Source organism: Hordeum vulgare, chromosome 1H, assembly GCF_904849725.1.
Source record: "Hordeum vulgare subsp. vulgare chromosome 1H, MorexV3_pseudomolecules_assembly, whole genome shotgun sequence".
In the NCBI taxonomy this organism is placed as follows: Eukaryota; Viridiplantae; Streptophyta; class Magnoliopsida; order Poales; family Poaceae; genus Hordeum; species Hordeum vulgare.
This window is the reverse complement of record NC_058518.1, coordinates 505,291,030-505,304,453: the sequence shown is the minus strand read 5'-3', so window position 1 is coordinate 505,304,453 and position 13,424 is coordinate 505,291,030. Positions and strand designations below refer to the sequence as shown.

Here is a 13,424-nt window from a genome sequence, read left to right as displayed (position 1 = left end):
GCTCCACCGCACGACCCAAACGAACGTTCGATTTGATCGGATTTTGTTCTTTTAAAACGGTTTAGGGTTCGTTTATGTTTGTTGGGTTGTGTGCGCGTCCACCGCACGGCCACATTCAAATCATGTTCGTGTTGGACGTGATTAAAAAAAATAGAAAAACTTAACTCAAAAATGAATAAACGCACTTAAAAAACTTAAAATATAATAACATTAACATAAAAAAAGGTCCAGTTTGACATAACTAACATAAAAAAACTTGTTGATGTCGTGGCCATCGCCGTCATCGCTGGCCGTCGGTGTCGTCGTCGTCGTCGTCGCTGACGAGGTCGACGTAGGCCGGCGGCGTCCACAGGTGAGTCGGCGGTCCCTGGTGCGCGGGGGTGGGCTGAAAGCTGGCAGGTGCGTGCAACACCTCCTCCCGTGGCGAGGCGTCCCGCTCCGGTGACCGCGGCGGCGTGTGGCACCAGTTCACGCCCCCATTGCCTGCGCCATCTCCGGCGCCGTGCACGACCAGCTCCATTGCTCGTCCACCAGATCCGGAGGGAACGCGGCCACCACCTCCTCCATCTGCTCGGGGATGGCGACGTCGCCGGCCGCAGAGAGGGCCATTGGCGTTCATCGTGAGTCATTATGGAGTCCTCCATGACACGTTGCATGAGCCGGGCCTCCTCCTCCGTCATGCGAGGAGGTGGAGGTGGTGACGGAGACGGGGAAGAAAACGACATGGGCGTGAGGCCGCGCACCCGTGTACGCCCGCGCACCTCCCGTGCCCGCCGCGGCCCCGAGACCGTGCCGGCGAAGTACGAGGCGCGCCGCACGTCGTGCTCGTCCCTGAGCCATGTGTTCGAGAGGGTGGAGTCGGCGGCATACTTGTCGTCGTAGTACAGGTCGTCGGGGAGGAGGCGGTGGCGGCGCTCGATCTCGTCGCAGCGCGCACGGCCGCTCGTCGGCACCGGCGGGATCGGGACCCGGTAGGCGGAGAGGTGTCATGCGTTGTGGAGGTGGACGTCGCTCCACGGGACCGGCGTCCTTGTCTCCCACTAACGCCGGCATACCTCAGCGCTGAGGTACTGCCGGTCGCGCTGGCCGACGGGCCTAGGGCCGATGGTGAAGGCAGCCGCGGTGGAGGCACGGCGCGGTGGTGATGCCGCCTCCTTCTTCATGGAGCCGCGGCGACGTCTCGTTGAGGAGCCAGCCTCACGGTCGTGCTTCCCCTTGCAGCCGTAGTTCCACAGCTCCATGGCTGCGAGGTCGGCAGCCGGCGAGTTCGAGGAGGCTAGGGTTTGGCTGTCAGGTTTAGAGAAGGCCGCGGGGGTGGCGATGGGAACTGTGAACGACGACCGGTCCACGGCTTCCCCATTTAAGAAGGACCGCGACCGTTCCCTGGGTGGATGACAGACGACCTCGACGCGGACGAGCGCGCGTCCATTTGATGTCCGTCGAGACCCAAACCCCGCGCAAGTTTGCACTCGAAATGGGTCGTCCCGGACACAAAACTGACAGGATTGGTCCGGGCCATCTCGCGCTGGGCCGACCGGTTTGTTCCTTTTACCCCAAACGGACAAGGTCGGACATGATGGGGTCGCGCGGTGGAGTTGGCCTTAGTGTTGGGGAACGTCGCATGGGAAACAAAAAAAAATTCCTACGCGCACGAAGACCTATCATGGTGATGTCCATCTACGAGAGGGGATGAGTGATCTACGTACCCTTGTAGATCGTACAGCAGAAGCGTTAGTGAACGCGGTTGATGTAGTGGAACGTCCTCACGTCCCTCGATCCGCCCCGCGAAAAATCCCGCGATCAGTCCCACGATCTAGTACCGAACGGACGGCACCTCCGCGTTCAGCACACGTACAGCTCGACGATGATCTCGGCCTTCTTGATCCAGCAAGAGAGATGGAGAGGTAGAAGAGTTCTCCGGCAGCGTGACGGCGCTCCGGAGGTTGGTGATGATCTTGTCTCAGCAGGGCTCCGCCCGAGCTCCGCAGAAACGCGATCTAGAGGAAAAACCGTGGAGGTATGTGGTCGGGCTGCCGTGAGAAAGTCGTCTCAAATCAGCCCTAATACCTTAGTATATATAGGAGGGAGGGGGAGGGAAGAGGCAGCCTCAAACCCTCAAGGTTTGGCCGAAATTGGAGGTGGAGGAGTCCTACTCCAATCCTACTTGGAGTAGGATTCCACCTTCCCACTTGGAAACTCTTTCCACCTTGTGTTTTTTCCTTCTCAAACCTTATGGGCCTTAGTGGGAACTTATTCCAGCCCACTAGGGGCTGGTTTATCTCTTCCCATAGCCCATGAGACCCCTTGGGGCGTGACACCCCTCCCGATGGTCCCCGGCACCCCTCCCGGCACTCCCGGTACACTACCGATGAGCCCGAAACTTTTCCGGTAATGCACGAAAACCTTCCGGTAACCAAATGGGGTCATCCTATATATCAATCTTCGTTTCCGGACCATTCCGGAAACCCTGGTGACGTCCGTGATCTCATCCGGGACTCCGAACAACATTCGGTAACCAACCATATAACTCAAATACGCATAAAACAACGTCGAACCTTAAGTGTGCAGACCCTGCGGGTTCGAGAACTATGTAGACATGACCCGAGAGACTCCTCGGTCAATATCCAATAGCGGGACCTGGATGCCCATATTGGATCCCACATATTCTACGAAGATCTTATCGTTTGAACCTCAGTGCCAAGGATTCGTATAATCCCGTATGCCATTCCCTTTGTCCTTCGGTATGTTACTTGCCCGAGATTCGATCGTCAGTATCCGCATACCTATTTCAATCTCGTTTACCGGCAAGTCTCTTTACTCGTTCCGTAATACAAGATCCCGCAACTTACACTAAGTTACATTGCTTGCAAGGCTTGTGTGTGATGTTGTATTACCGAGTGGGCCCCGAGATACCTCTCCGTCACACGGAGTGACAAATCCCAGTCTTGATCCATACTAACTCAACGAACACCTTCGGAGATACCTGTAGAGCATCTTTATAGTCACCCAGTTACGTTGCGACGTTTGATACACACAAAGTATTCCTCCGGTGTTAGTAAGTTATATGATCTCATGGTCATAGGAATAAATACTTGACACGCAGAAAACAGTAGCAACAAAATGACACGATCAACATGCTACGTCTATTAGTTTGGGTCTAGTCCATCACATGATTCTCCTAATGATGTGATCCCGTTATCAAGTGACAACACTTGCCTATGGCCAGGAAACCTTGACCATCTTTGATCAACGAGCCAGTCAACTAGAGGCTTACTAGGGACAGTGTTTTGTCTATGTATCCACACAAGTATTGTGTTTCCAATCAATACAATTATAGCATGGATAATAAACGATTATCATGAACAAAGAAATATAATAATAACTAATTTATTATTGCCTCTAGGGCATATTTCCAACACTTAGGCCAACTCCGGCCAACTCCACCGCGCGACCACAGCCTGTCCGGTGCGTCTGTTTGTGGTAGAACGGACGAATAGCGTGGCCCAACACGCGGACCCAAACGGACAAATGTCCGGATTTCGTTCGTTTTCGACCCATCCCCGGCGCAAACTTGCGCCGAGTTTGGCGGAAACGGACAACAGGCGGACGCGCTCGCCGCACGCCCGTGGCCCACGTGTCAGGGACACAAGTATTCCCAGAAATTCCAACGCCTCCACCCCCTCTCCCGCCCCGCCCCGCCGACGGCGCCGCCGTTATTCTACGACCACCTCAGCCCCCAGCGATGTACCACGGCGGCCACGGCAGCTTCCGACGAGTGCTCGAGAGCGGCCAGTAGCCGGCCGCCAACCACCCATGCATCAAGGTGATCATCGCAGCCTCTTTGCCACCACGCCCGCAAGGTGTTCGACACTTTTCCCGCAAAGGTATGGGCAGTGGTGATGAGTTTTTCTTCCACTACTTCATTTATTCATCGGACAATTCGTCGTCGGATGATGAAGATCTTGTGGTGGCTCCAGTGGTGGTTCACGACCACATTCAACGACAGCTTCCTCGGTACAGGGGGTCACTCCCTGGCCGTGCTCCCAACCTGAACCGCAACAGGGAGAAAGGCCAGGCCCTGCTCTATGCCGATTACTTTGCAAACACATCGCTCTTCAAGCCGGATAAATTTCGTCGCTATTTTCATATGGCATGGCATGTGTTCAATCGTATTCGAGAGGGAGTGGTTGCTCATGACCCATACTTCGAGTGCAAGACGGATGTCCTTGGCAAGCTAGGATTCCCCTCTTACCAGAAATGCACCGAGACCATCTGCATGCTTGCATATGGAATTCCAGGCGATCTGGTGGATGAATATGTGCGTATGAGTGAGACAACATGTGTGATGTTAATGTACAAGTTCTGCTAGGCTGTGATCGAGGTGTTTGGCCCTGAGTACTTGAGGCAGCCAATTGTCGCTGATACAGAGAGATTGTTGGCGACCAACGCAGCTAGAGGCTTTCCAGACATGCTTGGCAACATAGATTATATGCACTGTGAGTGGAACAACTGTACATTTGCTTGGCAGGGCCAGTGCAAGGGGCATGTCAAAACGTGCACTGTCATATTAGAAGCGGTGACTTCGCAGGATCTTTGGATATGGCATTCTTTCTTCGGCATGGCAGATTCTCACAATAATATCAACGTGCTGCAGCGTTCTCCAGTCTTCGCAAGGCTTGCAGAAGGCCACTCCCCACCTGTCAACTTTGAGATCAACGGCCACCAGTACAACAAGGGATACTATCTAACTGATGGTATATATCCTCAGTGGTCAACTTTTGTGAAGACAATCTCGAACCCCCAAGATGAGAAGAGGAAGAAATTTGCCCAAATGCAAGAGAGTGCTAGAAAGGATGTGGAACGTGCTTTTAGTGTGCTTCAATCGTGATGGGGTATAGTTCGAAACCCTGCACTGTCATGGAATGAAAGGAAGCTTTCGGAGGCGATAACTGCTTGTGTGATCATGTACAACATGATCGTCGAGGACGAGCGTGATGACAATATCTTCGGCCAAGGATTTGATTATCAAGGTGAAAATGTTGAGCCCCTGCACCAAGAACCGGCCACGTTTCAATAATTTGTCCAGTCTCATCGAGAGATGCGTGATTGACACACTCATTTGGATCTTCAAAATGACTTGGTTGAGCACATGTGGGATCATATTGACAACCAGTAGATGTATTGGTTCATATTATGTTCATTCAAGACAATTTCGATTTGGTTGTAAAACTATTTTATTTAGAGACAATTTTAATTGGGTTGATGTACAAACTTGTTTTGATACGAAAATATGAACATTTTAAGACCTCGTGAACAGGATGGGGCAAAAAGATGCGGCCGTGCACTGGGCGCACAACCACCGCATCCCAGGACAGGCCCGAACACGACCCGTCGCCCTACCTGAACAATGGGGTCGCGCTATGAAGTTGGCCTAATATGTAGATCTTTTCTTCGCCATGGACATCGAAGGGGAGGGGGGCACCACCTACAGCACCTACGCGTGGCATTCTCGGTTTTTCTTTCTCTCTTTTCCGTGGACTCGATGGTTGCGGCCTAGCCCCGGCTACCTTTTAGCGGGAATAAAATTACGCACGCGCCGCCGTGTCACATCTGTCTCACCATAGAGGAAAAATACACGGAGAACTTGTTGAGTTTCGACAGAATCTCTCTCTCTCTCTCTGTCTATGTGCTTCCTTGCACTTGCACGTAAATATTACTGTATTATTTTTTGCCTAGTTGCACGTAAGGTTTGCGCGCCCCTAACATTTGTCCCGGGGAGCAGTCAAATCGCACGGCAACGCAGGCCATGCCCCACCCGTCCCCTCCCGCCCTCCACGTAACCCCCCTGCCCCACACCCGCAGGGCCCCACGCCTACCCAACGGTCCAAACATCCTGCTGCACGCACCCCCACCAACGCCGTCCTCTCCAGAGGGACCATGCCAGAGCAGTCGTGTCCATGGACCGGGCGCAGGGACGTGCCCCCTCGGTCCCCGGTATCTGAAGCAGCGCATCCGGGCCTCCACGCCACGCGCCACCGACGATCTCCCCCGTCCACGTCCCGGTACCACCCGCGCGGCGCTGGCGCGCATCCGCCCGTCCGCTACCCATCCAACGGTGCCCCCCGCATCACCTCTCGCCGTATTAAAGCCGCCTCGCCCTCCTCCGTGGCCGGCTAGGCTAGGCCGCTCATCTCCGGTCCGGTCAGTCGAGCTCGAGCGAGCCAGGGGCATGCTACTATGAGGCAGGCGGTGGGCGCCGGTGAGGAGGGGCTGCCGCGGAAGGTAGTCCTGGCGGCCGGGGACGCCGGTGAGGAGGGGCTGCCGCGGAAGATGGTCCTGGCGGCCGGGGACGCCGACGGGGCCGCGCGCCGTCGCCGCCGGCTCGAGCTCCGGCGGCACGGACGGAAGGTGGCGTCGGGCGAGGACGAGCCGGCCAGGAAGGCGACCGACGGGTCCGAGTCCGAGTCCTCCGCGGACGTGGGCTGGCTGCCGGCGTGCCTCTCGCACGGCGCGGTGTCGGTGATCGGCCGGCGAAGGGAGATGGAGGACGCCGTGGCCGTCGAGCGCACCTTCCTGGCCCCGCCGTGCGGGGGAGGCGACGAGGGCAGCGGCGGGGAGGAGGACTTCTTCGCGGTGTACGACGGCCACGGCGGGGCGCGGGTGGCGGAGGCGTGCCGGGAGCGGATGCACGTGGTGCTGGCCGAGGAGGTGGCGCGGCTGCGGTGCCGCCCCGGCGCGCGCGGCTGGAAGGAGGCCCTGGAGGCCAGCTTCGCCAGGGTAGACGGCGAGGTCGTCGGGAGCGCCGCCGCGGGCGCTGACGCTGACGCTGACGAGGAGTCGCGCTCCCGCACCGTGGGGTCCACCGCCGTGGTGGCCGTGGTGGGGCGGCGCCGCATCGTGGTGGCCAACTGCGGCGACTCGCGCGCCGTCCTGTCACGCGGTGGCGTCGCCGTGCCGCTCTCCACTGACCACAAGGTACGGCTACACCCCACGTACGGAATCTCTTTACTACTAGCAGTAGGACTCCTCCTACCTCGGACGCGTGTGCCTACCCAAAGCCAAACCCAATGCAGAATAATACTCCACCAATGGCCAGGTGTCCCTCGTGTGTTGTGTTCGAATGCCACACTCCACATGATCTGGTTTGTGCTCGGATCCGGTACCATGGCGAACCTCCATGACAAGTTTTCTAATGGGAGTTTGCTCTGCCATGGCAGCCAGATCGACCGGACGAGTTGCAGAGAGTGGAAGCGGCTGGCGGCAGGGTGATCAACTGGAACGGGTCCCGTGTCCTAGGGGTCCTATCCACCTCCAGATCCATAGGTACTCCCTCCAATATATCCAGAGATCTCACAAACACCAGCAGCACCTGCCATGCATTATCTCTGTTTTCATCTCTAGCATGGCATCTGAGTGACGCTGTGATCTGAAATCCTTGTTTGAGCAGGTGACTACTACCTGAAGCCGTACGTGAGCGCGGAGCCGGAGGTGACGGCGGTGGAGAGGACGGACAAGGACGAGTTCCTGGTGCTGGCCAGCGACGGGCTGTGGGACGTGGTGTCCAACGAGGCCGCCTGCAGGGTGGCGCGGAGCTGCCTCACCGGCCGCGCCGCCGCCGCGTTCCCGGAGTCCGTGTCGGGGCGCACCGCCGCCGACGCGGCCGCGCTGCTTGCCGAGCTCGCCATCTCCCGCGGCAGCAAGGACAACATCAGCGTCGTGGTGGTCGAGCTGAAGCGGCTCAAGAGCAGGGTAGGGCGCCGTCGTGCCGTCGGGAGCGAGGTGCAGCTGTAGGAGCTTTGATTAGCTAATTTCTTAGCTGTTGTAGGCGCGCGCGCGCGCGTGCACTAGCTGGTAAGTAAAGTAACTAGTCTGTACATTACGGCGACATTTATTCTGGCCGGGAAAAGATCCTCCGGCCGATCACCCACCGTCGGGGCTTCCGGTGATCGATGACGGTGACGATGAGTCATGACTCATGAGTGTGTGTGAAAGAAAATTGTCCAATGTTTTTCGCTAATTTTATAAGCACTACAGGCTGTAGTCGCTGCTCAGGGACGTTCTCAGCAGCGACTGGCCCGGCTTTTGAGTTCGAAAATTGAAAACTGAAGCTGTAGGCATGCACGTGCGCGGTGAGAGAGATCTCCGGTGACATTTATTCGGCAGGTAATAGCACCGGGTATATTAAAACTTGCATGCAATGTGATGGTTTGATCCTAAAAGTAGCAAATTGCACCTATTTTATCCTAGAACTTGCACCTCTTGTGCAGTTTTAGTCCACAGACAATCACAACGCGCCAAGTGGACAGGGTGGGTCAGGGTGGGTCGTTTTACCTACAACCCCTTGCATTTGTCACTTATTAATCCGTATCTGAGAAACACCTACCATCATGTACCGGATGAGGTAATTAACTAACTAAAAAAACCTAATATAATCTTTCCATCATGCATGTCCTACGTACTACTAATAATATACTCAGCTCATTTCATTTGTTACTTATTCCCTGTCCTGTGAATGAACTATTTACTTACTTAATCCTGCATGAGGAGGAGCAGGAGGCGGGGAGGAGAAGAAGGAAGGCGAGGAGGACCAGAAGCCGGGGAAGCAAGAAGGTGTGGCGGTGGACGGCTTCCCGCCGGAGGAGATGATGAAGCGGATGATGTACTGGCCCTACGGCGGCCGACGCCGAGGAGGCCATGATGGCCAGGAGGATGGCCATGCACGCCATGCCCCCACCTCTTCCACCGCCACCGCACCACCACCACCACAATCCCTATGCCATGATGCACCAGCAGCAGCACCAGTGGGCGCCTCCGCCGCCGCCTCCTCCTCCGATGTACAGCAACTACAACTACGGCAACAACTACATAATGGAACGGCCGCCGCAGATGTTCAACGACGAGAACCCTAACGCCTGCGTCATCTCCTAGCTAGCTAGCTCGGATCCATGCATCCATCCATCCACCGAATGACCTCATCGCCGGCAGCTACACGGCTTCGCACTATCACTACCAAGTCTTCTCGTCCATTGCCAAGCCAAACGGCTCCTAGCCGGCGGCCAGTCGGACTGCTCCACCATGACGGCCGAACGCGACGTTACATTCCTATGAGCCACGGGGACTCAGCAATCTCTTTTTCAAAGGTATCAAGACTAGCAAAGCTTAATGGGTGAGGCATGGTTAAGTGGTGAGGTTGCAGCAGCGGCTAAGCATATATTTGATGGCTAAACTTACGAGTACAAGAATAAAGAAGGGGATGATCTACGCATAACGGACGTGCCTACTGATGATCAAACGAATGATCCTGAACACCTACCTACGTCAGACATAACCCCACCGTGTCCTCGGTCGGAGAAGGAACTCACGAAATAGACAGTCACAGTTACGCACACAGTTGGCAAGTTTTAATTAAATTAACTTCAAGTTATCTAGAACCAGTGTTAACCAAAGTTTCCACGTTGCCACATAACCGCGGGCACGGCTTTTCGAAAAGATTTAACCATGCAGGGGTGCTCCAACTAGTCCATCACAAATTACCACAAACCGCATAGAAATCCTCAATCACGAAGCTCGCGATCTCGTCGGATTCCCTAGTGGAAAACCTCAACTCTGAGATTACCCAAAGCATCACCAGAATCCCGATGCACAAGATATCTCGTCAAAGGTAAAACTAATCCAGCAAGGCTGCCCGACGTGTCGACGATCCCGATAGGAGTCGCGTACCTCGTTCTCAGGACACGACGGATGAGCGATGGTTACCACGCCAAACGCCGAGTTGCTCCGGGTAGCGTTAATAAGCTGCTCTGTTTTGGACCAACACTCATGAGGAGCACTGGCCCGGGGGTTGATTAAGATAGTCCGCGGGTGCCGGCGGGTCCCTATGCAATTTTATTAGGTGATTAGGCAAATGTAGTACCAATGTTGGGCCTTGCCAGACCAGCTTTAATCTAAAACGAATTATCAAGGGGGTCCCCATAACAACCCCGATCGTGTTAGGAGCGCTCAATTATGGAACAGAACACCGGTAACCGGCAACTAAAGGGGGCAAAGGTGGAACAAAACACCAGGCTAGAAAGGCCGAGCCTTCCACCTTTTACCAAGTATATAGGTCCATTAAATTAAATAGCATTAATATGGTGATATAACAAGGAACCCATGCTTTCGCATGGAAGCAACTGTACCTGCAACTAGCAACGCTAACAACATGGATAAGCAAGCAGTAACATAGCCAATCAGTGGTTTGCTAGGTTGAACAGGTTGAAGGTTTCATGGCATTGTTGAGAGGCTGAATTTAACAGGTGGTAGGCAACGAGACATAAACGATAGAATCGATAAACTAGAATGGCAATGATAGTAATGGTATCTAGGGAAATGATCATCTTGCCTGAGATCCCGCTTGGAAGAAGAATGCCTCCGTGAAGCAGACGAACCGACGTAGACGAACGAGTCCTCACATCCGACACGCTTGCGGAACTCTATCGAGGCGGGGAAACCGGAAACAAGCATCAACACACGATGCACAACACATATGATGCATGAGCTACTGAATACATGCAAGTCACGGCAGGACAAATCACACAATCAAACACTACACATTAAGTGAAGTTCAATATGCACGAGTTGCACATTGACGAAACTCCACGTTAATTATTTAGTTCACTCCCGGTCAAATACACGGCAATATTAAATGTGGTTAAACATGCAAGAGGTGAAGCGGAAATTAAACTACCTATCTAGGCATTTTAAATGAGGTCGGAAATGACATATAGCATCTCCGAAACGACCTCACATGTTAATTTACAATTCTGTCCAGATCTGAACTAATGCATTTAATTGGTTATTAAACAGCAAAACAATAGGTTCACGTGATTCTATGTGTCATTTCAAGAAATCTACACATAAAGAACATCTCCAACGGAGCTACGGATCAAAAGATACGGACACCGTAAGATATGATGACATGAATGCAAAAATGTGTGCAACGGCGGCTACGAGCACTTCAACACATACAAACAGCAAAAGAAAATGAAACTACACGAGATTCTAAGCAACTTCATGTAGGACACGATCAAATCGGAGCTACGGTTCAAAAACTACGAGCAAAAGACGAAATGACTACAAGCTGCCAAAATCAGTCACATATCATATTCTACGCCCCACAACTACGAGCTACACAACTCCGATAAACTCAAGCAAGACATGGCATGAAAGAGGGAAAGATGCACTACTACAAACAACTAACAACAACTAGCATGGCAGCAAGGAGCCCTAGAAAAAGAAGACACAAAATGGCATCTCACGCACTATTTCAGACTTAGTGAAAATAACACCTCACGAAAGTGCAGTTTTCAGCCTGAAGGCATATTGACAGCAGCAAAAACCTAAGCTACAGGTCTCCAAATGGCATGAAACTTCATAGAATGCTAGAGAAATACAAGGGGTACAACTAACTCCATTGGACCAACCCCAAAAGAGCTACAGATCACAAGATGCAAGCAAGACAAGACAGCAACAAAATATAACAGATTCCAGACTTAGAAATATTTCAGCTCCTCTAAAACAACACTATTTCTAGCAACTTGAGGGCAATCAAAACACACCTAAACATGCATTTCTATTGCAACCAAAAATACCAGGGGCTAAACAAAACATCCAAGTTCAGCTCCCTAATTGACAACTCATTCAAACGAGGCACGGAATAAATCCTACTAATTAAACAAAAGGGAAACTTAGCAAAATATCTCGCGAACTAACTTCCTCAAAAACTAAAACTAATTGCACAGAAAAATCCATGGAATTTTTCTACCCCGGAAACATATAAAATATGTGGGGTTTGCAACACAAAATAATGCCACACATTAATGCGAGAAAAACACCTATATGCGGGAAAATTAACTACCGGCAAATCCCTACACGTAAAAAAATACAAAGACCGCTCAAAAATGCATGGAAAAATAGTCCCTAAAACATGGGCATTTCTATCATGGCATCCGGGCAATTCAAACACGCGTGGAAAAAACTACGGGCAATAAACCTATCGAGACAGCACGTAAAACTAGGCATTTGGCGCGTTAAACTAGCTCAAATAATTATGCAAGTTTTGTAAACGGGTTCTACTCGAGAAACTACACGAAAAGCATATAAAAATCATCGCGATCCGACATACGGATTAAAAGATACATGCATTTGAAGATCTAATCTTTTTCTGGAATTTTATTAAATTCCGAAAAATCCTAATTAGCTAACGGGCCGAAACCAAGGGCGTAACATAGCAACGCTCGCCTGGGGCGAGGAATAGCTCACCTCGAGGGGAGGCCACTTGGGCCGGATTGGAGGGGCTGGCGGAGTGGGCCGATCGGGGAGCCACTGGAGAGGCCGGCTGGGGGTGGGCCGGCCGAGGCCAGCCGGTTGGGCCGGGGCGAGGCAGGCCGAGGAGGGAGTCTGCGCTCGCTGACCACGCGGGCAGGCCTGGCGCTGGCGGGCCCATGCGAGGCGGCGGCCCAGCTAGCTAGCCAGGCGGAACCGTCGTCCACCTCCCGCACGAGACGCGCTGCAGGCAGCCTGCTCGCCGACAGGGCTTGCGGGCGGCCGACCTCCGGCAGTGGCCGGACTCCGGTGGCGGCCGGATCTGGTACTGCAGGGCCATTCCCGGCGGTGGAGGGGCGAGACGGCCACCGGCTCCATGGTGATGGGGACCTGCGGGACACAGGGCAGCGAGGGTTAGGGAGAGAAGGTAAGAGGAGAGAGGAGCGGGGCAAGGCTCCGGCCTGGGTCTGGCGAGCCCGTCGTGACGGTGGCCGGAAGGTGCTGGGCGGCGGGGCACCGATCTCCGGCGAGGTCCATGGCGGCGGCGATCGGCGGTGTCACAACACGACGGCGGGGCGAGGCCGCGGGATCTGAACGATGTGCTGCCTCCGGGCGAGCTCGGGAGGAGCGGCGGCGCGATCCGGGCCGGGCGGGCCGCGCACGGGCTCGGGCGGGCCCGGTGGCTCGGGAGGAGAGAGAGGTGGGAAAAATTAGGGTTAGGGGTAGGTTTGCACGGATTTCGAGGTGGAGGAGGGAATGGCTCTCTAATTAAGGCATGGGGTCTATATATAGACAAACGGGGGGCTCGGTTAACCGCAATCGCGCTCCGGATCCAACCGCGGGGTCGGATTCGAATGATTCGCACGAGGGAATGGGTACGCGGCCGTGTAGAAGGAATAATCGGAGACGAGAGGGAGAACGGGCGACGCGGCACGAATTTTTAAAACACCGACAGACGTCCGACGGTAGACCGAATACGGTGCCGCTACGGTCGACCGTTCGGGTACCATACGGTCTCCGATCGCGACGAAATTCAACAGGCGGTCTAGCGATAACTAATTAAGACCGCACGCCAAGCTTCGACTCAATCAGAGAAAGTTTTAAACGCACTTTAAAAACAG

General features: G+C 53.9%; 1 protein-coding gene across 1 annotated transcript; it reads left to right on the top strand.

Annotated features, from left to right (window-relative positions):
• Positions 1–6,177: 6,177 nt before the first annotated feature.
• LOC123420258 (protein phosphatase 2C 51-like) lies at positions 6,178–8,017 on the top strand. Its single transcript, XM_045107311.1, has 3 exons — positions 6,178–6,975; positions 7,218–7,323; positions 7,448–8,017. The coding sequence occupies exons 1-3, from the start codon at positions 6,238–6,240 to the stop codon at positions 7,789–7,791; spliced, it is 1,188 nt and encodes a 395-aa protein (XP_044963246.1). The 5' UTR covers positions 6,178–6,237; the 3' UTR covers positions 7,792–8,017.
• The last annotated feature ends 5,407 nt before the right edge of the window (positions 8,018–13,424 follow it).

Bases quoted from the DNA above. Each gene is read 5' to 3' on its own strand.
- LOC123420258 (XM_045107311.1), top strand. From the start codon at position 6,238: ATGAGGCAGGCGGTGGGCGCCGGTGAGGAGGGGCTGCCGCGGAAGGTA. The intron at 6,976-7,217 runs GTACGGCTACAC...CTGCCATGGCAG, and splicing joins CGCTCTCCACTGACCACAAG to CCAGATCGACCGGACGAGTT. The intron at 7,324-7,447 runs GTACTCCCTCCA...TTGTTTGAGCAG, and splicing joins ATCCACCTCCAGATCCATAG to GTGACTACTACCTGAAGCCG.